We start from the raw sequence: 26,488 nt of genomic DNA on the forward strand, positions 1-26,488 counted from the left end.
GCTTGGGAATGTTTTATGAAAGTTACCAATTACATGCTTCCCCTGAGCACCAGTGCCCCACACCCTACCTCCCTCCACAACTAGAAACATCGACAGAAAAGCCGTGCTGCACTTAGGCTCTGTCCCCTTCCACTTTTCACCTTTCTCATTGCTCTTTTTACTGCATTTCCCACAGCTCCTGCCCTTTGCATCTCTTACCTCTACATGCCTGAGGTGAGGCCTCTTCCCCAAACTCTAGTAACCTCCCCTCTCTTCCTATTTCTGTGCTTGAGGTCAGCAGCTTTCCAACAAGCCGAGTGCCAGCAGGGAAATTGCTCTGAGCACAGAAGAGACAATGCTTCTGCTTTACATTCTCAAATGCTGCAACACAGCAGCCCCCTGGCAACAGGAGAGATGCTTGAGGGGAAGAACAGATAAACAATTGCAGGGGCAATAGGATGTGAGATGAAATTCAGCCTGTGTACAGAGGATTTTCAGGAGGCTTTCACTGAGCCTCTCTGAGGTGCCACAGACAGCTTCAGCAGGCCGAACAATAAGCCTCTGGAAGAATAATGATCATCAAGCTTTTCTGCAGTAGATACCTTTATGACTACCTTTAGCCCCAAACTTCTAAATATCCCGTTCCTCTCAGCTGCTTTACCCCCAGTACAGAGCAAGGAACTCAGACCTATTGAGTGTGTATTCATGCTGCCTATGCAGCTCTGCTAACTCCTGTTGCCCTTGTACCTTATGCCAAATTTTAAGGCTGTCTTTCAAAAAACAAGCACTTTTATATGAGGTAATGGCATGATATCTCCAAACATGGGCAAAATCATATTTCTTTCCTTCTCCACCTTCTGAGAAACAGGCTAACTGCATCAGCTTTAGCTTTCTGAAGCCACCCCCAAAACACACTGAATGTGAGGCACTCATCCGCAATAAATAGCATAGCTCAAGTAGCTGGTATGGAACTGAATAAAAGGTCTGCAAGAAAGCATTGCCAACAGCTCTGCCTAATGGGATTGCAAGTAACTATTTGATGTTGATATAATAGCATGATGCTATTAGCAAATCACACTATCAAACAGCATGTGTACATGCATTAAAACTGCAATAAGAACTGAGTGAAAGAAGACTACAGTATTCTGCCATTTAATTAGAAACAACATCAGAAAACAGTATATGTATTATTAGTAGTGTAGTTATATTGTTAGTTATTGCATTACAAAGTGCTCTGTTTACAAAATGTAGAATGGGGGTTTATGACCCACACAACTCTTCTGTGAGATTTGAAGATCTCTGTCCTTTAGTACTCCAGATCAAGAAAAAAATCTTTCCAGTGTTTTCACATTAATGACATGACAATGTTACAAATGACAACTGTAAAGCACTCATTCTCATTTCTAGTCTTTTCTTGTGGGTGGAAGAGAAGGGAAGGAATAGGACTGCAAAAGGTTGGGAAGGAACTCAAAGAGCTATGATGTCATTGACAATTGATGACATCAAATTCCACCTGGCCTGGGGTCTTGTGTAGTTGAATGTGTGATACTCTGACCTCAATAAATAGACTGAGACAGGGTTTTATCCTCCAGCAACTAACCCACTGGTTCTCTACACCTTGCTGCCTGCACTAACACCCACGCCTTGTCCCTGCTCCTGCAGAAAGATGCAAACTTCCTTTGCTGTTTTAGGGTAGGAGGAGAGAGGTGTTACTTTACGAGCTGCCACCTCTCCCATCCTCTCCTCTGCAGGAGCAGCCATCACCTCACTTCCAAGGGCTGAGCACAGAGCAGAGAAATGCTTGCCTGTTCAGGCTGTATCTGCTGTTCAAACAGCTGTTCCCTGTTTCCTTCAAGGAAAGTAAAGCAGGAGGGATGGAAAAGTCACGAAAGCTGGATCTGCCAGTAGGATTAGCTAGATTTAGAAAACTTGGTAAATGAAGCCAGCTGGCTGTAGTCTTCAAACACAAGCCAGAAATATCCTAAGCTCTGCAGCCCTCCTGACTGTCTCTTCTGTACTGTATGTTGGAATCTAGGAGCTGGTGGGATGTCCTTGCCAAGTGCGTAATGCCTGGTGACGCATCTGCAAATCAGAAACAGGAAAGAAAGGACTGTGATCCTTTGGATCCAGCCTCTTGCCCTTGGAAAGCCTGAATCTGAAATCTAAGCATGAAGCCGGACTTTTGTTTTCAAAAAAGCCTTCTCCTGAACTGTCTGGAAGATACTGGTTATTCTTGGCTGCAAATGTATTCTAAATACAAATCTATCATGGTTTTCAGCTGCAACAGCTGAAAGTATGTAATGTTGCCTGGAATAGGATTTAGCTTACTTATCCCTTAGGTGACCTCAGTGAAGATGTTTCCACCTAAGAGTTCTAACTAGCTTAGCATGTATCAGAAAAAATGTCATTTTAAAAGCAGGGTTCACCAAATCTTAGGTATCTTCCTTGGGTTAATGTAAGTCTTGCCTCTATACTGATTATGAAAGCCTAGACAGTGAACTTGAGTGAAAGATGCCTGTGCTAATGGCATTTGTTTGCATAGAGGAATGGCAAGATAGAATCTAATTCAGAAAAGGGAGTAACTTCCCCCAAAATGGGTAAAGCTGTAATCCAAAGCTGGAAATGCGAAGACTTCATCTTGGCTGTAGCCTGCTTTGGAGAGACATTATTGATCTTGAAGTTCTATATAAAAATTATGCTTTTGGGCATGCAAAGAAAGACTTCACATTTGACAGAACTGAGCAGGCTGGCACTGAGGAGCAGCAGAAGTGAGCAGCTCCATAAGGAAAAATAAACCCAGGGTCACCAAAACAGGCAGAGGCAGCAGCCTCACCTATGAGAGGTAATGCACAGCAGCACATGAGCCAAGCAGGTCTGGTGACAGTCACCAGGTTTAGTCAGGTGTCCAGACCATCAGACAAGTCCATGGATGATGAGGCAGGCATGAGACTAAGCGGGACATGAAGTCAGCAGTCTGGATGTGGATCAGTGAGGAATGTAGCCAGCCACAGGCATAGCTGAAGCCTTGCTCAGCAAATGAGCAGTGGCCACAGTGTAAGCATAACTCCAAAATCAGGAAGAAAGAAGATGTTGAGGCTTCTTGCTTCTTTCTCAAGAAGATCCAGAGCTGGTCAGGGCCTCTTAAACCACTCTCTCCAACAGCTGTACCATGTCAAAGAGCCTGCCTTGAGCCACAGCAAACTCAACTCTGTGCAGGAAGGGCAAACAGAGCTGTTGGTACCTGGATTTCACCTAGGCTCCATCGGGTTTAAGAACTGAGGAACCCCTCACTCCTTGCCATTGTATACAAGGGGGTTGAGCACCTGGATGAATAATTCCTGCCCAGTATATTGCAAGTGAAGGCTTTAGGTAGTGCCATAAAAGGGGATTTGCTCATCACAGACAGCACATAGCACTCTTCTGCAGGCATGATCTGATGGAATGGGGCCCAAGACTCACCCTCTCTTGGTGCCTGTAGCACCAGCACAGCAGTCTGTCAGCATGGGCTGCACAGTGCGGTGTCAGGATGCCACTCTGGGCTGCAGGCATCCACCTCTGCACCACAGTGTGACTCTCAGGTCCCTGCTGGGCGTTCGGGTTCAGCTCTCACATGACTTCTGACTCAATAAAATACTTTCTAATTTCCTGGAGAGCTGTGCATCCACTTATATCCTATAACCTTATATCTTATATCCTTTTGCACCAGCATGGCACACCAACTTAAAATTAACTGTGTTAATTATTTTGAAGATTCTGCTACATTCCTTGAAGTTGCTTGCTAGGCCATTTGGTAAGATACACTGCACCTATTTAAATATCTGAACAAAACTCTCTTGCAGGATTATTTTAAGCTATCCATTGTACCTATAAATAAGTTACAGACAGACTTACATTAGGTATGCTTTTATTGGTTGCAAAATTCATGTAATTTATTTGATTAATTTACATTCATCAGGAGCATGAATGAATACAAAATTAAAAGTAAAAAAAAAAACAGAAATAAAAATATAGTACATACCACCAGAGGTAATAAGTTTGTATAGACACATAGGCCATGATTGCTCAAAAGATTTCAGGAAATCATTCTTCTTGATAAGGTTTAATAAAGTACTCTCAGGTATAGTTTTAATTCCACATTTTTCTGTTACTCTATGTTTCCACAATATTTATTTCACTATGCTTCATTTTTTGCTCATTTATTTTAATTCAGTCAGTGCTGATTCATTCTAGATGTTTGATTTAATCACCGCTGACTCTTCATTGCTACTTTCCTTCTGCTTTTGCATATTAAATTGGGTCCAGTGTTTTATAAAAACATATTACCGCAGAATTCTCAGATCCTAATCCAGAATTATTCCACTCTGGATATCCCTCTATCCACCAAAATGTTATGATCAATCCATCCAATATGTTAACATATTTTCAAAGTAAGATAGCTTCCAGGTCTGTTTTATTTATGTGATATCACTATTTCTTAGACTGACATCAATATCAGAAGAATTAGTAACATCAAATGTGCATTCTTAATAAAATATCCCTACCTTTAAATAACATTAAGAAACTGATCAACATCAACCTTTTCCTCATTCTTTTTAGAATTATTTTCCCACTTCCTATTCTGACATATTCCCATTATTGAGAATTTCAGAACAGCCTATGCCTTTGGACACAGAGAAACAAGCAAGCTTCACCTAAAATGTACAAAAAATGCTAGTTAGGTGTATTGTTCATACTTTTTACGCAAATTCCACAAACCAGCAGAACGAATGTGTGCATAAATGTGGATATCCTTTCTCATGGGTACTGTTGTTTGCAACCCTTGGTCCTATGGTTGAATACAATGTATCCATGTACTTTGTTTCAGATTCCTGATGTCCATCAAGACAGATTTCAACAGCTTTGCTTTAGAGACATGAAGCAATCCATATGCATGTGCTTCTGTGTTTATGTGGGAGACACAAGCCTATAAATCTTTCTTCATAAATGACAAATTATGTCCTCTCCACATGTTCCACTCTCTGCCTCTCCTGCAACTCATACTCCATTTCCCAAATCTAATCCTCCAAATGTTGTCCTTTCACCTTCTTTTAAATGCAGCTGATGAAGTGAAGTGGCATCAAACCAGACCAAAAGATTTTTTTTCCTGGTAAACATTCAATTGAACCCACTGCCTGGTTTGTCTTTAAGGAAGAATATTCACAGCCTAATAATGTTCCTTTAGCACAAAAGGAGTATCATGTGCTAGATGAATCAAAATGTACCCAAACTCATATTTTTAAAGCTTCCATTTAGCCAAAAATATATTTCTGCATGCATTATCCACATGCAGATATTTTATGCCATGGTGAGCCCTCTCCACAGAAGCATGAAGGAGAACTGAGTAAGATCCCATATGTTTCTCTAGCGGAAAAAAGTAGCAAGGTAGAAGAATCCTATTCAATCAGCAATAGTAACACCACAATTAAAATATTTTTATATGAACTTTACGAAATTGTTAAAAATTTGCCCTGAGAAACAAGGTTTTCCACAGAAAAGCCTTTAAGATTTCTGATGTAAACCAGCATCCCCCTTGTGGCTATTTCACTGTTATTTGAAGCTGTTTGTGATTCTATGCATCAGGAACACAGCATTTCTACATCTAGACATCTGCAAGAAACGTTTTAGCACTTCACTTGTACTAAGATAAAAATCATCATATTTCAAAGATTTGCCATTTTGAGGTCAAAATGTACTCTGCAAATTAGAGTTTCTAGGTGAAGACCCTATTGAGTCAAAAATGACCAAGGTACTTGTGTCATCATTGAGCTATTTTAATAAAGGCTGATTGGTAAAAGTGGATGGAAAAATATAAATGAATGTTACACGTTATCTCCAATTCATTTTTAGGAAGATGCCATTTCACCTCTGAAATTTTTCCAAGTAATTTTTTTTTCTAAATAACACAACTCTTAAAAAAATCAATACTATAACTCTTCAAAACATAAAGGTAGTTCTTGGCAAACAAAAATTACGACTAACATCTTTATTAAAATATGTGGAAAAGTATCTTATTGGAAAAAATGCAAGGCATCAAAAATTCTTTGCAAACCACTCTTCATGTTTTCAGTAATTTCAAGGAGTATTCAAAAATTGGAACCAGCTATAGATCTAAGTAAACATATTGAAATTGTATGTTAAAAATGCCTCTGAACTTATACAAAAATTTACATATTTTACTTTCCCTTCTCCCAAAGACATACTTGTGTTGCACTTCAGTAACATATGATATTTTAAGACAAACAAATGGGAGATTATATATAATCAATTCTAACATGTCACATGATGTACATTAGAGCATTTATAGTTTTAAGGTATTTTTCTTTTAATAAGCAACTTTTTCCCTTTCTAACAAATACCAGACGAGACATTGCCACAATGAGCCAATTGGAGTGTAAGCCCATGAGGAACAATGAAAACAGGATGAAAGAATTTAACAAAATGACTTATTTCCCTTCCACATGCTGTTAAGTGGCTCCTTAAATTGAGCTTTTCAACACTGATCTCAAATTCATTTGCAGAGTAATCAGGTCCTTAATGTGTATTGTAATGTCATTCCATTGCTCCAAGACCTTCAAGAGGATACCTCCTAATTTTCCTGAAAAACTATCTCCTAAAAGTGTGTCCCAGAGACTGAGCTGGTTTGTGGAGAGCAGCTGAAGCTAGAGATACTGGTGGGTTATCTGTGATGGACTCAAGAGTCACAATGGGCATAAATTAAGAACTTTACTAAAAAATGTATGGTGAGTCATTCTTGAAATAAAGACTGCTGTGGATTAGGAAAAGAGTGTGTACAGTTATATATTCATGGCAGGCATAAACTTTCACTGCCACTCTGTGGATACCAGAATGTGATCAGCAATACTTTTCAGTTCTAGAATTGATCTTAGGTTTTTATTGCAAAATGTTTCAATACTTATTAGCCTACTCTGAAATGTTTTCAATGTTTACTTAAAATTTCCAGCCATTCTTGAAAACTCCTTTTGGTAATATACACAAAGGGTAGATAATGATGGTTGTCAAAGTAATACATAATGATTACTCCAAGAAACATTTTCTAGCATCCACCTACCTGCAGTCAAAATGAATACAAGCCAGATCCCAATATTTTGACCCAAAAGGTAAAAATTATTTGTAAACAATTATATAGAAAAGCTTACTCTTGTTCTCTGTTTACTAAAAACGTATATGTAGTTTGGTGTTGGGATTTTTTTTTTCAGATATATTTCTGTGCTGTGATCCAGCTGAAATGCATGGGTGCCCTTTCACTGACTGTAACTACAGCCAGGGCATGCCAGTTTCAAAAGACAAATCTTTTACATGGTTGTTTTATGAGATGACTTTTACAATGCTAACTTCCTGTGTAGAGAAATCTTCCTTAAGTGTAAATTTGAAGATGCAGTACACAAAATTTTCCATAGCAGAAATTTTCCATTCTCTTTTATCTTCATTACTGTACTTCCCTATTACAAGGGAGGAATGGCTTACAGCCTATTTGCAGTGTTTACTTTAGCTTAATCTAAATAGTTGACCCCATTAAATCAATTTCAACTCCTGCCCTTTGCTTTTACTTCAAATTCAAATGCTAGGTTAGAAATGAGCAAAAACAAACAAAAAAAAAAAGAAATCTATTTAAAAACAGAAAATAAGTAACTTAGACCAGAAATAACCTCTACCTCCAGCAGCACAGATTTACTTGTTTAGTGCACTACATAATACTGCAAATTGAAAAATAGAGCATGACAGCTTTTGTTAACTCATACTAATTATATGCTATCATACCTAACACCTTAGTCAGATCTTAGACATCTGAAAGCTACTGATTGACAGGCCTCATTTGAAACTCTAAAAAACTTTTAAAATAAAGAATCACAGTTAGTAGGTTGCAGAATATGCTCTTAGTCACTATCAGTCATGCTCTCCAGTCCCAATGGGAGAATATAGTTCATTGTTAGTTATTTGAAGTGTGATGCTTTACAAAACCCCCGAGATAAAGTCTCTTATGCTAGATAATGTCTCAACAGCAAGAAACATTTAGGGTTTAGGCTCCTAGGCTCTTACAGGGTCCCACATGGTAGTTAATGTTTATAGGCCCACATTGTGGGTTAGGATGAGCTTTCAAGCAGAAATTTTCTTTCCAATTACATATGAGGTGGAGGTGAAAGTACTTGTGCATGGTCCTCATGATTTCAGGGATCAGCCACATCCCAACTAGCATTTGTAATAATCTTTATCTACTCAGAGACAGAGAGTTTAGGTGGATATATTTATAGAGGCTCTTCTCTTTGTGATTTGTAACTTATAGGCCCAAAGCATTCAACAGCCACTCATAATTACATTTCACATATAAAACACCTACATTTAAGGGACATTATCAAAGCTATAAGGTCCAGAGCTCAATACCTAGGCAATGCCCAAATGAAGGTTGCTCTTCAACATTAATTGTATCCTAATATATATGGATTATAGTAGGGCTTCTAATTGCATGATGACAGCAATTTTTTACTATCCTACCATTTGCTTCATCAGTGCATGGAGTGGGCAGTGTCACTTAATGAGCCAGTATTAAATATTTTGCTTTCTCCTCCTTGAATGCATGGCCCCAAGCCATTTAAATCCTGCTCAGAAGAGACTTTCCTCATGGGTTTTTCATTGGTGCTTCACTAAAGTATATGAATACTTTACAATATTAATGGATTTATATGTTCACAAAATTCCTACTGAATGAAAATTATGTTTCTGTCTGCCTCACAACTAAGAAAGTAAGACATAAAGTGATCAAGAGCAAAAAAAGTTAGCTGTTAATTTTGAATGCTCAAGATGAGACAACAAGGAACTGAGTTTTGGAATAGTTTGCATCTTGTCAAGAATAATAATCACATCATGTGTTCCACTGATATCTGCAAATATCAGCTTCCACTGATACCTACAAATTAATCGACCACTTAATTAGTTTTCCACTATTAAAATTAATATTTCCACTACTCAGGTATCACAGCCTCAAAAACTGCATTCAGGAAAAGAGACAGCAGCTATTGAGCTATTGAGAAGTTGAGAAAAGGATTGTTTTAGTGATGTAACTAGGAACTTAGAACAAGCAATCTGCAGCAGCAACAGAGCTATAACCTGTGTCTTTGGGACACAAAAGACAGCAATATTTTTTTGGTACCATTCAGTCCAGCCCTTAAATTCTGCAGCATGTGGAATATAAGGCAATGACCTTACAGCAAACAGCCTGTTCTACTACCTGCTACAGACCATCTCTTCTATTGAGTGGTTTTCTTTCTCTTTTCTAGTCTTTATTATTATTTTTCTACCTCCTTCTCCCCCTTTCTATTTCTCTGTTCTCCTCCTATTCTCATCTTCATTTATTTCTTCTTACCAGCTCGTCGGGCAACTCTTCTTACTGTGCCCACTCTGGTGACAGCTACTTCTGAGGATGACATAGACCGGAGACCCATCAGAAGGCTCCGCTCTAAGAGTGACACCCCTTACTTGGAAGAAGCTCGGATCTGCTTCAACCTTGATAATGGTAAGACCAGACCTTCCCTAAACAGCATATGATGTTAATTAAAGACTTCTTTTTGAGGTGCAGATGGACCAGATGGTACCTCCTCGTTCACAAGCGATGTGGTGGTTCACCAGACATCCAAAGATGCCAAGGCTGTCTAACTACAAGCACCTGCATATGTATGAACAGGGATCGTTTTCAAAATTCTCCTGCAAGTGCGAACTAAAACTTTTTTTTCTGTTTTAGCCAGGGTGAGCTAGTGAGATCACACCAAAATAGAATTGATTTGCAAACAAAATATATCTTATCCATTCCAGTCATCCAGAAATATGAAAGTTATTGAGAACATTTATGGAGGGATTACAGCTAGCAGCAGACTTGAGCTAAACCCAATGTTACAGCTATTGAAAAGCATGGAGCACAACCCAAAACCTCAATAGGACTACTTAGCAAACATGTAACAGGAAATTCTTGACTCTGCAGGAATGAATAAGAGAGCTGTCCTTCAAAATTCAGAACAACTAGTGTTATTATCACTACCTTCAGAGTTTGTGAGATCCAACATTCCTTCCTTGGTCTTTCTTTCTCATTGAAGCTGACCAACACAAAAGACTTTGGAAGTACTGACAGCTTAGTGATTTTAAGCAGAGTGGATTTTGGTATTTTTTCTAAAAAGCCCTGAATTACATGACATGAGCTAGTATACTCTTAGGCACATATTTTAACTGTCTAACTTTACTTTTACTAAAGTAGTACTTTTGTGCTGCCCACTTTTTTTTAATAGATTTTTTTATTATTTATATTACACTAACCAACTGAAATTGGAGCCCTGATGTGGCGGGCAGCCTATAAACCACAGGGTAAGAACGTCTACATAAAGAGCTGATTACTAAACAGAGAAACAGAGCTTCCACAAAACACCAAGCCCAGTTTGCAGCTGGAGAACGCAGTCTCTGGTTTTTGCAGATGGTCACATTTTTCTCAATGACCTGCCGAAGCAGCTTTGGAAGGCGAGCCCCGGGCTTTGAGCGATGGTCAGTTTCAAACGTTGAGTGCAGGCTCCTCAGTCCCCTTGGCATTTTAAACTGTCAAGGTGTGGCTCACCATCTCACTGTACGGAATGGGTTTGCCCAAGGAACGAGGGTAAGGAGGTGAAGGCATGCACCGTTAGACATCCCACCAAGTCCCAATGATGCGGTGCTGTGTGTTCCGGAGGCCCTGGGCTAGAAGTGAGCATTCGGGGCTCCGGGCTTGCTGCGGGGCGGCACCTCTGCCGGCCGGGCCCATCGGCGGCGTTCGGCACCTCAGCCGGGACCTCCCCTGGGGGCGGGAAAGGCGCTCGGCCGGACCCTGCCCGGGGCGGGGGTGGCAGCGCCGGGGCCGGGGACAGCGCTCCGTGCCCCGCCGCGGAGGCGGGCGGGACTCGGCAGGGGCAGCGGGCAGGGCCGCCGCGGCCGCTCCCGTCCGCAGATCCTTGACGGGTTTTCCCTGTCTCTCCCCCTCCCTCCCTGCGCTCCTTTCTCCCTTTCCCTCTCTCCTTCCCCGTCCTCCCCTCCCCCTCCCGCGCCTCTCTCCCTCCTCCCTTCCCCTCTCTCCCCCTCCGCCCCCTCCTCGCCCGGCCGCCCCGCGCCGCCGCTCGCCCTCGCCAGCTCGCCGGGCCACGCTGCTCACCGTGCCCACATTAATGGCGGCATCTTCCGAGGAGGACATCGACCGCAGACCCATCCGCCGCGTCCGCTCCAAGAGCGACACCCCCTACCTCGCCGAGGCCCGCATCTCCTTAAACCTCGACACAGGTGAGAGGCGGCCCGGCCCGGCGCGACCGGCGGCGGGGGAAGCAGGGAGGGAAGGGGCCGCCCCCGCCCTCCGCCCCTGCCTGCGCCCGCGGGCTCCCCGGGCGCCGCCGCCCGGCCCTGCCCCGGTGCCCGCGCCTTCGCACCTCGCCGGCCTCCCCTGGCCCGCAGACCGGCTCCCCCTGCCCCGCGCCTCTCACCTGGGAGAGCCGGGACCGGCTGCCCTTCTCCCTTCAGCCCCTCGAAGCTTCCCCTCTCCCAGAGCGCCGCCCTCTCGCCCTGCACGGCGTCGTGGCGCATCCCCTCAAGGCTTCTGCACTGTCCCTCCTCGCCAGGTGCTGGCATCCCTCCTGAAGATGCTGCCCTTGGTGTTTTGCAAGTCTCTCCCTGGCTTGCTCTTTGCCTTCTTCCCCTGATGGGTTTGTGCCTCAGAAGTGCAAGCAAACTTGCACCTGCGTTGTCCACTTAGTTTCATGAGGTCCCCGGTTGTCTCAGCGTTGCCTTTTTGGACTCTCGATGGGTTTACAGCCTGATGGTTCCTACCAACACACCTCCAGCTCCCTGCATTTACCTCCTCCTGCCTATTATTGGGATGAACCTCCTGCAGTTCTCCACCTGACCTGTCCTTCCCCTTTCTTCACTACTGTGCCTTCCTCTTTGCCACCTCTTCCTCATAACTCCCTTGAGATTTAAGCTGTCCCCTTCAATTCATCCTGTACATGATGAAACTATCCTGTTTCTTTCCTACTAGGCCTCTGGTTTTCCCTCCTTTCTTGACCTTTCTTTATGAGGTCTATCAGCAGCAAACTAACTACACCAGAGGTGACTTGCTCTCAAAAACAAAAGAAAAGAAAGTTCTTTCTGCTGGTTCTCTGCACCAAACCAGACTTCCTCTATTTGGGAAGGGGGACAGCATGAGGGAGGATCTGTAGCCAGCAGTACTGCAGCCTCCCTTCATGTCCCAGCAGTAGCACACAAAATGACCCAACTGTGTAACATTCTTTGATGCTGAGCCTGTGAGCTCACTGCCAGCTGTAAAGGGAAAAGAGCTGCCTTGGAGTTGCTGCTTGCCCTGCTGCAGTCTCTCCCATCCCTCCTCCCCCTTTCAGCTGGCAGAAAGTTGGAGATGGCAGAGATGCATTTTCTTCTCCACTTGGGGATGGAACAGATTCCCCTCCCCCCTCCTGTTATCCCTGCTGCAATTACACCTTTGGTAATGGCTGATGCGCAGTTTGGTTTTACCACTGGCAGAACGGTTGGTTACACCGTATCGTGTGTCATTATTTCTCTCTGATCACGGCTTCTAATTGCCAAACCATGGGTAAGATGGGTGGCATTCCAGGGCACAGGCTGGAGGATCGTGCCAAGTGCCAGGTTTCAGCTCTATAAAGAACTGGAAGTGAAAACAGAAAGAGCATCACTGTAAGGTGTAAATAAAAAAAGGCTGTGTATGGTTATTTGACTGCTGAAGTAGCACTGTGCTGACTTGTGTTCTCTCAGGTAATGTTATGACATGTAGTTATAAATAGATAAACCAGCTAAGAGCAAGGCACCTTCAGGTCACTTGGTTCCTCACATCTCTATGCTGAGCTAGACATGCTGTCTTTGCTACAAGTCCCAGAGGATGTGCGAGTCTCAAGGTACCTCTTTCCTGCAATCCACCAAATAATTTGGTAATTACACTTAGCTTCTTTCTGTTCCTCCCCTCCCCCTGGCTCTCTATAATTTGGGTCTTTACTTGCAAACCTGGGAATGGAATTCCTTAAAAAAGAAATAATTAAAAGAAACTGTGCTGGTGTATCAAGAAATATAAATGAAAAATGTTGTAAGTAGTGCAAGTGTGTGTTTTCATTAATCCATCTGGCAGTGAGTAGTAAAAAAAATAAAATTGCTTAGCAACCAGTATTGAGTGAGTGAGCCAAAAAGCAAGTGAAACATGCCGCTGATACCCACTTCATTTCTGAGCTGTTGAGTTTACTCTTCGGTTTGCCCAGAAAGCACAAACCAAGCTGCCTGGGTATGAGAACTCTCTAGTCTGAGGAAAAAGCCACTAGAAAATGTGTTTGGCCACTTTTGCTCATACTTGAAAATGCCATGCAGCTCAAGCTTTCCTTTTGAAACTTACTTTGTTTGTGAGGTGCAGTGTTCCTGCCGTTATTTTTTTGGCTCTGTGTGTGGGGAGGGGGGCGAAAACACCCTGTTTCTAAGCCGACCGGGTTTCCATTTGCAGTCTCCTTGTTGGTGTCCCTGCCGCTGTGCCACAGAGGGTAGCGGGTCGCCCGTGGTGTCCCAGTGCCCTGCGGGCGGAGGGGCCCGACCTCCTGCCCAGGGCGCTGTCCGCCGCCCCCGGTGCTGAAGCCGCTCCGCCGGGGGTGGAGGGCGCCTGTCCCGCCTTGCCTTCTTCTCCCTGGCTGTCCGTGGGCTGGCAGCGCATGTGTGTGCACAGGGGTGTGTGTATCTCTTTGCCTGTACAGGGGGAAGGTGGTGGAAGGAAGTAAAGCTGTTTCTTCAGCCCACGGATGCAGTTGAAGCTAAAGTGATGCTCGGGGCTCAGGAAGGAACCTCTTCCTTGTGTGCTCATTGCTTGCTTTCCATTTAGTGTATTCCATATCTGCACTTGCTGCTCAACCACTGCTTACAGAGCTATTTTTCCTACAGCTGTTATGAGTCAAGCTTCATTCCCCAGTCACTGTCTTCTGTCAGGACATGGTCAAAGTTTGGCTGCAGCATGCAGGATCTGCTTTCAGTATTGGAACTTCAAATCCACTTTTATTAAAGAATCATAACCAGATACAGTGAATACTCCCCTTCTCCACCCTTAATTGCAACCATTAGTTAAGAACGATCAGGTTTTTATCTACTTCAGCTGTGAGTTATAATTATACCATTACTGCTGTTATCTGTATTGTTGAACAACTGAGATTGCAAACACGGAGTCAATTATACAGTTTGGTTGTAGCATGTATTTGGTCTGGGTCTTTAAAAACCACAATTTGCAAGTGATTAACAGTGCAGCTTCTATCTCCCCTTGTCTTTCGATTATATTAACAGCTTTGCATTGTTTGATTTTCCAAAACATACCAGTTTATTATGTTTGTTTCTAAATATCGATCCATTAACTCACAATTATTACCTAGCATGAGTTGACAAATGCTGTTCGATTAGTTGTGCCTGGTATGGGTTTTTGTCTGGTGTTCCCAAACTGATTAAAATACTCTGTTTTTTTCCAAACCCAGGGTTATTCTCTCTATTATTATACATATGCAAATCCTATTAATCTAAGTTATGTGCTCATATCAAGAGGATAATACTTCCCAAAGGATTAAAATTACCTTTTCTGCCAAAATTAATGTAGCTACATAACACTGTAAAGCTATACGCAGCTATAAATTCTTTTTCCATATTTGATACTAAATCAGTTCCATATAGAGTTTAATTTTTTATTTTCTCAACAGCTTCCTCCAGTGCAACACTAGAGGAATGAGGAATGTGCTCTCATTTTTGGGAGGTGGTCTTCCATTTTCTTTATGATTAGCAATCTGGCATTTCTCCATCTCTTAAGATCCATCTTTGGCTTTTCATACACATGTTCTTAAAAGCAGTTTTCAAATTGTCTTTCTGACTTTCTCATTCAGGCATCTAAAGGCTAATCCCAAAAATACTTTTGAAAACTTATTCATCTGTGACAGTTGTCCAATAGCATAATCACTTTCCTGGTCCTGTGCCAGCTGATAAGTTCAAGTGGTTTTTATCAGTTTTGACCTATTACAGGTTTTGGCTGATTTCTATTCTTCCTGTTGCAAAATACTGTACTTTTTAAATAGCAATGCATGGTAGGTAGCTTTCAAGCTTGATAAATTGGCAGAGGTGATGCCTGATAAGGAGATAGACTGCTTAAAAGTCACTAAGTGATCCAAGGTGTATGAGCTTTTCTTCTCCTTCCCCCTTCACAAAACTGCTTGGGGAATCCCTGTCAGAATTTTATTGGTGTTTGTTAGGGAAGGGGGGAGACTACTGCACTGAATTGATCTGGTCAGGTTCTTTTAGCCTTTCAAGTGTTAGTCATTATTGAAGCTATTTCTATATACAGGTACTCTTACTCCTCCCTAGCCAAAAAAGAGTAAGCTTTGCACTGCAATCCTCTACAAAGCTGATTCTAACAGGCTGAGTTAAATGGTGCAAGAAGTCTTTGTTTCAGCTCCTCAGTCATTCAGGGAAGTCACCAAATGTTGCCTTTTGTTTGAGCAAGGCTGATTGTATACTTATTTAACCTGGCAATGGAGACTCAAGGAGAAAGCAAGCCAATGCCTTGGAGAAGGTGTAAGGCCAGAATGACTAGAGTAGCTGTACTAGGGGTCAGCAAAGAGGGGATGTTCCTTTAGAAAGAATTAGCTTCCATGCTGTGAAATGGGGAGAGGGGAGATTTTAAATGTGAATATATTCCTCCCACCCTGACTTCAAAATGTGTACCAGCGGTACAACCAAACAGAAGCCAGAGGAGCAGCAGGAGGATTGCAAGAGCTGGCCTCTGAAGAGAGAGGAGAGAAGGGGGAAAGAAGTGGTGACGGACAGAACCCGATAGAGATGGTGCAGCCTGTGCAAGCTATGGAGCCCAGCTGGCTCACTCGGCCCTGGAGCGTAGCACAGATTTTTAGTGCACTGAAGTCACTCAATAATCTCACTGAAGTAGCTGGATCCTTAAGTGATTTAAGTCATTTGTTGACTTCAGCCAGGGATCTGAGCCAGACTGTAGAAATGTACATCTCTGCTCCCTTTCAATGATGAAGGATCTGTTTTATCTCTTTGTGGTGTGGAGCCACATGTTGTCTTGGAATGTGTTCTGGGAAAGCAAAGCTGAGAGGGAAAGGACTTAGTGGCTGTGCATAATTTTGCTATGGGTAGAAGGGTCCTCGTGTCTAGAAAGGCAAGTGAACTTGGTACCATTTACTGTTCTTAAGCAGTGACGAATAAATCACACTGGGGAGAGGAAAAAATCTACGTCAGCCTGTGTTAGTGCTGCTGCAAGCAGAATTAATTCACAGGGTGTAAAGAGGGAGGAGGATCCTGGCAGAAACTGCTGAATGGCTGAGACAAATGTTCGCAAGCTGGGAAATGTTCATGGTCGGCTGTTTCTGTCATGCAGAGCTGGTGGGGGAAAGCCAGGACACAAAGGGTGACTGTTAGTTTTAGATGTGGGAATTTATTCATTCTGGACCAGGCACAAAGTTGAAATCTAAAGTGCCTTACATTTTCAGTGTCCTGGCACCTTCCACGCTCTGTTTGGGCCCTAGGGTTTCTTATAGCCTTCATGGTAGGCTGCTTTACTGTTCCTGTTTGTACTGCTGTATTCACTGCATTATATAGCTCTAGAGCTATGCAGAATAGTTTTCAGGGATCAAAATGATGTATGATTTTGCTTTCTAATAGGAAGATAATTTTATTTGTGTATTAGCCTCATACATGTTGTTTTTTCTGGAAGGATATGATACATTTTGCTGCAGTGAACAAGGAGGAGCTTGTGAACTAAATTTTGTTACTTTGTAAAATAAGAAAGAATATTTATGTAGCTCACTGACGTGGGTAAATTGTAAATAGGTGAAAATAATGTGAAATTACTTGACTGGATTTTCTGCAGGAAATCTCCATCCCATTAATTTTTAATTTTCTCTAAATCCCATAATTTTATTTTAAAGTCTGTTTTAAAGTTTCTGAGTTTGCCCCTGGTCATCCTTACAAATGATTTAACACAGTTAATCATCTCTGCAGTAATTTGAAATGCTATCACATTTGGAGTTGAGTTATTTCTTCCCTGTTTATTCAGTATATTTTTCATTATATTCATAATAAAATACTCTGCATGGTTTCATGATTTATGAATAAGTGCTCCCTAAAACTATATACAAATTTCAATGACTTTGGATTTATGGACCTCACAGATTAGAAATAATGTGGAAAGGTTAATCGGAAGGACATAAGAGTGTTTTAAAAAATATTTTTAAATTATGGTGGCTTTAGGATTTCAGGTAGAAAAGATTGGTCTCAGCAGAACAGTGGAGAGAGAAATAGGCAGTAGTAGGCTTTCTAATATGTGTGGGAGTTTTTATTTCTTTTTGGAGAAAGATTAGTAAAAATGCATGCCTGGAAAATTTCCACTTTTTGCTCTGCTCTAATCACTCCCTCAGATTATTGTCATGGAGATTCTGTCATACTTAGGAACCCAAATCACAGGTTTTAGCAAAGCACTTCTTAATACCTTTATAAAGGGACCTGGAGAACTGGCCTCCTTTGCTATCAGGTGTTGCCTTAAAAAACCTTGTGCCTGCCCTTTAACTGACTGATGACTGATAGTCTTAATGCTGCTTAATTTGGAGTATAGCTGGAGATCAGATGTGTGCCTGTCATTCATTTCCTGGCTGTTTTCCAGCCCTGGGAGCATGAGTACACATACCGGGAAGAATGAACATCCAAGCTGAAAGCCACCCTTCATGTGGCAAGGATAGGCCATTTGAGATAGCCTGCCCTTCCCAGGGCTAAGTGCAGTGGCTGAAAGCACCTCTGTATCAACAGGCAGTTTAGAGGGGAAGAGGTCTTATCAGCAACTGAGGTTTCAACTCTTGTACTTGACTTTGGAGACTTAAGACTGTGACCTTCACTGTGTGCTGGATAGGAATGAGTTTTCATGTTCTCCAAGTTCAAGGGGAGAGATGTCCCTGCTTCACCAGCTGTCATCTAATAGGAATTTTTGATGCAGACTTGAATGAACAAATATGACTGAGGACAGTTTGAAGGGAAGGGCGAAGTTAGTCAAATTGATGGAACTGGCAAGAGTAAAATGATAGAAGATCCATTTCTCTGAATGCTGGAGATGTTCTCATGTTATGATGTTCTTGGGGCACTGCACATATGTATCACCTTTCTGTGTCAGGGGGCAGCTGGTACACATGCAGTCAGTGGCATCAACATTGCTGTGAAACAGCTGTGACAGGAGATGGAAGGAAGGAAGGAAGGTATGTGCTTGCTTTGGGATCAGAATAGGCAAAGCTGATGCCTTGTAAAACTCTCTGCAGTATGTGTGACTTTAAGGCTGCTGTAGTGCTTTGTTATTAATCTGGCCCTTCAAGAAAATTGATGTTGCAGAATCTGCCTGAATAAGAAGTTATCTCTGTATTTTTGTTTTGCTTGATGAGCTTTTTGGGTTAACACAACCAAGTATATTCCTGCAAGCTGGGATGATGCAAAATTGTGTTACTTTTTGTTTCATCAGGAACGTGATTTTCTTCTTGGAAATAGTTCTTTAAGGAAACTGCATTTTTCCAAAACTTCAAAACTGACATCCCTGTTCAGAATTATTAGCTGTAAAATCTAGTAAAAAGAAAGGCCTAATCCTCAGTAATAGGTATAATTAGCTTTAATACTTAATTACTCTGAGTCAACTAATTGGTTTCCTTGGGACTACTCAGACTAGTTCTCAGAGCTAGGCATGTAAGTGTCTTCAGAATCAATCTTAAAGTTGTAAGTTTTTGCAATGTGGCAAAAGTCATTAGTCCAGAAAGAATGTCTTGGGCTGTCTGTTTTCAAATATAAAATGTCAATGTTAATGAAATATTGTGTTATTAGAAGTTATTTCTTGTGCTTCTGCTTTTGACTATTGAGTCAGTGTGAAATGTTATATTTCCATAGTGAAATAAAACTTGGCTGCCTTCATGCTTTCCTGGTGATGAATATTTGTGACAATGTATCTCTTGTGGATAAGGTGCAAAAATTGTCACTTTTAACATTTTAATCATATTAATGTGATGTATTTTACATAGTAATAGAACTTCTTGATGTAGTCCACTAAAATGTTTTCTTCATTCAGAATACTATTAGGGTAAAATTATTTATAATCATGCAATAACCATTTTTAATCATGCAGTTCTGTTGCCTTCAGTTATAATGCATTGGTGGTCTTATTTTATATTGATATGCTGAAGCCATAGCTGGACCCTCAGTATATGGTCATCATTGCTAGCTTTTGTTGTAGAGACAGTGTTCCTGAATATTTAAAATAAAATAATTAGTACCTTTATTGCAAACTCTATAATAATTTTCTTATCTTGAAATTCCAGTTCAGTGTATAAGAATGTGAAGATGATGTCCAAACAAGAACTTGATGAGTAGCAAATTCAGCAAGAAAACAGGGAGGCAGAGTTGAAAAATCACGTGCTCATGTTTCTTCTGCATTCCAGATTCACTGTGGTTTCATTCTGGTTATGAAGTACATAAGGCTGGGGAAGCATGTGACAAGAGTTTGCATATACTTGTGTTTTTATATACTCTATGAACACATGCCATTTTAACTGTGATTGATAAGAACTGCAGTGTATATTTTCGTTAATCAGAACGTTCTTGTTATGCATAATTTATGTTGCAATATCATTTTTACGGTTAGTGAATACAGTACTTGGACAGACAGACATCTGGTTAATTGTTTATAAGCAAATTAAATACCTGATGTATTATTAAAATGAAAGAGAAATTTCATCAGGGCTAAATCTAATTCTATGCTAGAATGTTGGAAAGTTGTTTAAAGCCTGACTCAAGCTTGATGCCCCAAATTTGGGAGGACCTGTTTTGACTGTGGCACTTGTCTACCTACCAGTGTGTGCTTATTTCTGTTCTATGGGTAAAAGAACAAGGAGTCTACTGACAGATTTGGTTACTGACTGGGGTGCATGTCCTTGGGAAGAATGTTCCTATGTTCCCTCAGTCAGTCAAGTGTTGCAATGGTGTTAAGCCATCAGAAACAGCATTAGAAGACTCCCTTTAAGCTAGTCCTCTTTTGCTACAGCTTTGCAATAAGCAATAGGAATCTCTCTCAGAACAGAAAATATCCCCTCAGTTAAAAAGAAATGGGAAATTATTGGTTATATTGCAATATTCCTTGAGAAAGAGATTACTCCCATCTGACATCTGTAATGGTCCTTTGTTTTCCTTGCTGAGATCGCCGATAGTGCAGTTTTCATACATCATTTTTTCCTTCTATTTTCTCTGTTTTCTTGCACTAGAGAAGTGCTAGAAACAAATGTGGAGACCTTGACAAGGCTGTGCTTGATGCATGAGGCATCTGTAAGGTTTGGAGGAGAATGGCTCTTCCCCATGCCCAGCCTCAGTTGCAGGAGCACATGGGTATAAAGGTCATGTTGTGCTGTGTGCTGGTGCAGAGGTGTGTAGCTGACTGTCTCATGTGAGCTCTCAGCTCCTGCCTTCTCTGGGGCTGTGTCATTGTTGGCATCTCTCTTTTCCTGTTGCCTTTTCCATTCTCTGGTGTTTATCAGGGCTATGTATGTGGGTAGCAGCAATATGTTGGCCTGCAGCTTTTTGAGGGCTGTGCCTGCTGTCTTGGCAGAGATGCCATACCAGCATTTGGTAAGTTGGGAACTATGACTTTAGAAGGTCACCGTGCATCCTTAGGAGCTCTGATAAAGAGTTATTAATCTACATGGTGTTTCCATGAATCTGGTTAAGGCAATCATTCTCTGGAGCAATGATCACTCCTGCTCTCTGCATAGAGACTGCTCTTCTGGTGGTGGGTAGAGGTGGAGAGTTAGCAATAAACTGCATTAAGCTGCTAATGAGTAGTCATTGTTTATATTTAAAGCAGTTTCGCATGTTCATCCATTCATTAAAATTTTAATTTTGTCTTAACACTTTCTTTGTTCATCATCCTATATTACTTACACTACACACATCAAGGCTCTTTTTACATGTGCTGAATGCTTTTCCAAAAATCGTTAAATTTTTTCAAAAATTACTTTTTTCAATAATAGTTTTTTTTTTCTCAAAGACTTACTAGGTTGAAATAGCAAATTAAAAAAATGAAAAGTAAATGATCATTTTAATTTTCTCTGTGTGGAAGAACAGCAAAATCTTTCAAAGCTAATAATGAAAAATTAGCTGGGGCTAACTAATTACATGTAAAATGATAGCCTATAATTATAAGGCAAGAAGAAATCAATATAAAGCTCGATTTGTAATTTAGTCTTATCTCAAGGCACAGAAGAACAAACCATTATGTGAGATAAATTTTACAAGATTGCTTCAAATAATATTTTTTCTGAGCTAATTAGTTGATAAATTTTATTTACTTTTTAAAGAAAACAAGATAGGCATCACTGAATAACCTTGGGATTTGACCTTGCAAGCTTTCCCCTCTGGAAGCAGTTGGTCTAAATCTTTGTCAATATTAAAGGAGACCCAAGGGGAGAGCGGTAAAAATATTTGGTTGAGAAATACCATTACACAGATGGAATACAGTTTTTTGTTAACATGCTTCATGACATAATAGTAGGAAACCAGGAGAAACAATCACCAGAATTAAGGCAATGCAGGACATGTGTTGTCATTAAAACATATCAGGGCTTACTAAACTTAACTGCTTGCAGCTAGTGCAGCCCTAGGCAGCAGAAACATGATGTTAGCAGGTACCCACCAAAGTGGCTGTATATGTACCTAGAGGTGTGTGTCAGCAGCCCGAGGAGCATGCAGGGACCATCTGTTAATCAGCAGGAGTCTAAAAGGCTTAAAGTGGGCAGCAGAGGGATGGCTCTAGAAGTTGTACAACTTACTCTCTCAATTACACAAGTCAGTGGCAGGTAGACAGGTCCCAAGCAGTGATAGGTGTTCTTCCTGCATCGTAGCTGTTTCAGAAGATGTTTCTTCCGTGCCTTTTGGCAAGGCTTACTGGCATTTGTAGCCAATTGAGATTTAAAGAAGCACCTAGTGTTGAGAAGGAGGAAAATGCAGGGCCTGCTTCTTTATAATTTTGGAGATACATTCCGCTTTTAAATCTCATTCTTGACTCTGTGGCTAAAATAAAACATTGTATCAGCTATATATCAGTGTGTTTAATAAGGCAGCACTTGGCTTTCATTACCACTCCCAACAGGAAGATTGTTATCAGCAAGAGGTAGAGAGGTATACTGAGGAAGTGAATGTGGTGACAGTATTAGCCATACATAAAATCCAGAGCTGTTCTAGCAGAAAATCATCCAAAACATTTCACTCCCATGCAACTTTCTGTTACTGTGTTAGAAAACATTTGGTCCTGTTGGTTCACTTACATGGGACTATGGGATTATGTGTATGTGTTCAAGCGTGCTTAAGTGTACTGCAGTCACTCATGTACAGCCAATTTCCCTTGCTGAATGGTACGTTGTGGGTGGTTTGCCTGTGGGAACTGACTGTTTTACCCCTTTTAGGATTTTACACTGAATTTAAGGCAGAATTTGAAAGTGGAATCAAGGAAATGTAGGTTGGATCTTGAAGAAGGTGTTCTTAGTAGTTTAGACTGACTTTCATGTTTTGGTTTAGCTGGTTTGCTGTCTTAGAAAAAGATCCAGGACTGTATATGTAGGTGGCTCTCATCTGTTTGTTTTAGTAGGTGGGAGGTATTACCCCTTAGCATGACCCCAAGAGCATGTTTGTTGTCTTTCCCCTGTCTTCAAATGTGCCCTGGAGACTCCAGGATAAGTAATTTCCAACCTCCATGTACATCCTTTCCATGGGGAGGAAGCTCAGAAAACCTAGAAAGAAAGGATTAGGATGGTGAAGAGGACCTGTATTGTGTCTTTCTTCAGTCACAAGGGCTTTAATAAGTAAGCTTAATAATTGTATTTGCTACTGATTTTTCCTTTCCAAATTTTGATCGAGACATTTTCTGAGATGAACAGGTATTTACAGGGTAAGGGAGAGAATGGCCAAAGTGGTTTCAATCATTCAGATACACTTTTTTCCCTGCAAAGGATTTTTGGACTGAAGAAAGATGTTCTTCTGTGCTAGAATCCAATGTGCTGGTTTTGGGGTTTTCTGCCTAGAGGACTGTATTTTTTAAATGTAATATCTCACATTGCTTCCCATAGGACATTACCAAACCAGTTTTCATAAATCTCTGTGCACAGAGTGTTTTATGTGAGACAAAGATATTTTTTCTTGATATATTTTTTGCACCTTGCTGTCCAGCTGCATGGGTATTTATATATACACTTAGAAGTTTTTTTCTCATCTGCGAATGAAAACCTTGAGTGCTAATCTCTTTCTTCTGACAAAATCCTCTGATGCTTTTCCCTTAGGAATCCCCTTCCTTAATTCTGTGCCATTCTGTGTGGTAAGGGGGATGCTGACTCTGAAGGGCTTATCCTGCCTTCTGAAGTCTGTGTCACAGTCATCTTTCTTTTGAGACTGGAGAGCTAACATGTTTGTAACAGAGTTTCTCTGTATTGATATCCATACTGGAAAAAGAAGTGACTACAAAATCCAGTAAAGGTTCCTTTTCAATCCTTTGTGTACTGGCTCAACAGTACCCTGACACTACATTGGCCTCCGAGCAGAGGATGATGCATATATATTGTGCGCAGAAGTTTCTTATGTCATTGCCGTATCTTGTTGCTGCACTTAGATGATTTATCCTGTGAGGATTTGTGTTGTGTTTGCTATTACATGCACTTTGCCTTAGAAAACTTTTCTGGCATCTTCAAAATTAAGTAAAAAATATGTATTTGGAAATCTTTTCAGGCTTCTTTCTCCTCTCTCTTCCCTCAGGAAAAGGATAGAAAATATGAGCAGGTAAGTTTCCTTTTAAAGAAGTTTCCGAGTAGTTCACAGTGCCTTGAAAACAAATGAAGAGTGTTCAGAAAAGTATGTCTGTCTTCCTGTTCTTTTAAATAATGTGTCTATACTACAGCCCTCTTATATAATAAGATTTTTAGTCCCAGATGGGTTGGGAATAGTTATCTGCAGCTCTGCTTACTTTTTACACTCTATCAGAATGAGTCTCCCAAAACAACCCTTAAATGGTTGTAGGGTAATTAGGGTTCATTGGTACAACAGTAACTAGATTTTATATTTAATTAGTCTCTCTGTAAAGTAGAGTTGCTGCATCATATTTGAAATACTCTTTGATGATATTAATGAAATGTCTTACAGGAACTTTAGCTTGATGATCAGTGTGGTTAGTATTTAAATTTTCTGCAAATTGAGCTTCTATTGCACAGATAATATAGCTTCTGATAGACCAACATTACAGCATCCTTGTTCAAATAGATACATCTGTTACAGCTCTGTAGCCATGGGAAAGAACTGCTGCCTCACAAATGGCTTACTGTGACTCTGGAAGGACCCAGTTCAGGAAAACACTGATGCGTCAAGATTTGTCATTAATAAACATTAGAAATATGTTCTGAATTCTTCTCTAAATTGCAAAGGAAAATCTGCTCTCTGGAGACTAACATAGAATCAGAGAATTGTTTTGGTTGGAAGGGGCCTTTAAATATCAATTAGTCTGATGTCTCCACAAAGAACAGGGAAATATTAAACCAGGTCAAGTTGCTCAGAGCCCCATCTAGTCTTACCTTGAATGTTTCGAGGGACATCTACCACTTTCCTGGTCAACCTGTTCCAGTGTTTCACCACCCTTATTGTAAAGGATTTCTTCCTTTTATCTAGTCTGAATCAACCCTCTTTTAGTATAAAACCATTGCTCCTTATCCTACCACAACCGGCCCTGCTATAAAAAGTCTGTCCCTACCTTTCTTGTAAGCTCTCTTTAAGTACCAGAGGGCTGCCATTAGACCTCCCCATAGCCTTCTCTTCCCCAGGGTGAACAACCCCATCTGTTTCTGCCTTTCCTCATAGGAGAGCCATTCTATCCCTCTGACTAATTTTGTGACCCACCTCTGGACACACTCTAAAAGGTCTGTGTCTTTCTTGTACTGCGGACCCCAGAGCTGGATACAGCATTCCAGGTAGGGTCTCATGGGAGTGGAGAAGAGAGGGAGAATCACCTTCCTTGACCTGCTGGCCACGCAGCTCAGGATGCAGTTAGCTTTCTCAGCTGTGAGTGCACATTGCTGGGTCATTCATAGTGTTTCACCCACCTCTATCCCTAGTCCCTGCCTCCCCCAGCCTGTATTCATATTTGGGGTTGCCCTGACCCAGGTGCAGCACTTTTCACTGGGCCTTGTTGGACCTCGTGAGGTTCCCGTGAATCCACTTTCCAAGCTTGTCCAGGTGCCTAATATTTTCAGCAGCTTCTTGCTTTGTCTGTACGTTTCAGAAAACAGTAAACCAGCACCAGTCTCAGTAAAAGTGTTGGCAGGATGTGGAGTAGATGAGGTTCTTCTCATACCTTGCTGTTAGGAATTCTGTGTTGCCTTGGGAGGCACAGACCCTGAGATGCTGGCACACCTCTTCAGGACTGTTTGTGATTCTACAAAGTATCATGTTTAGAGCCATGCTGTGTCTATCCACAGAAGCCTGTAGGGATCAGATATTGGAGAGAAAGGGGAAGACTTCATCACATCAACTGAAATAGTGCTTCCTGCTCTTACTCATAAATATTCTTCAGAACCTCATGCTTTCCCTGCTTGCACAATTAGTTACAGATGGGTCAAATTTGGTTTACTAAACCAGGTTCTTGGAGACTAGGGTCACAGATGTGTGTGTTGGATATGCATCCTAATATTTGGCTGGGTTGTACCAGGAGTGCAGGAGTGCTTCCCAGGTCCCTCATCATGGAAAGTCACTGATTTTGCTGGTGTCTTCCACTTGCCTTGGGCTGCTGGCCCACACAGCCTCATAACAGCTCTTAAGTTAGAGAGACTTATGGTTGCCAGATATGCTGGACTGCTTGTGATTTCTGCCCATACACAATTTCTCTATGGGCATGAAAGCCAAATCTGCCAAACATTTGCCAGATCATTCCAGATCTGAAGCAACCCAGTCGCAGCAGTAGTATAAGCCTGTCCCTGGATATCTGTAAGTCTATGTACTTTTATTTATATTCACAGAGCATCTCCACAGAACATGCATGGCACATCTGGCACATCCTAGAAATGTGTGTGTTTCTACCTAAGAAAAAGTATACCCCAAGGACAGTGACACATCCAACATTACTATTGTGCTTGGGATGCTCTCTGGGAAGTAATTTGCAGCCGACCTCATGGTGCATGCTCTAGAAGTGTGTGTGGGGGGAAAAATGTAAGAAAATAAAGGTAGTGCAGAAGGTAATCTCACTCCTAAGGAGTTGCAGCTGCACTAATTAGCAAAGATTAGGAACAGGCCTGCCCTTAACAGGCCGCAGCTGTGTCTAATTAGATGAGTGATATAAAAGAGTGGGTTAGCTAGGTGAGAA

At 41.4% G+C, this 26,488-nt stretch overlaps 1 protein-coding gene across 1 annotated transcript in view; it reads left to right on the forward strand.

The window, feature by feature from the left end:
- PHACTR1 (phosphatase and actin regulator 1) overlaps positions 1 to 26,488 on the forward strand; it is a gene marked incomplete at both ends in the record, with an annotated part of 292,048 nt that overhangs the window by 1,822 nt on the left and 263,738 nt on the right. Inside the window, 2 exons of the mRNA XM_084206533.1 lie at positions 9,401 to 9,547; positions 11,176 to 11,322. Coding sequence (XP_084062659.1) covers positions 9,401 to 9,547; positions 11,176 to 11,322 — 294 coding nt within the window. The remainder of the gene's footprint in view (positions 1 to 9,400; positions 9,548 to 11,175; positions 11,323 to 26,488) is intronic.

This window comes from Fringilla coelebs, assembly GCF_963513975.1.
Source record: "Fringilla coelebs genome assembly, chromosome: 1".
Classification (NCBI taxonomy): Eukaryota; Metazoa; Chordata; class Aves; order Passeriformes; family Fringillidae; genus Fringilla; species Fringilla coelebs.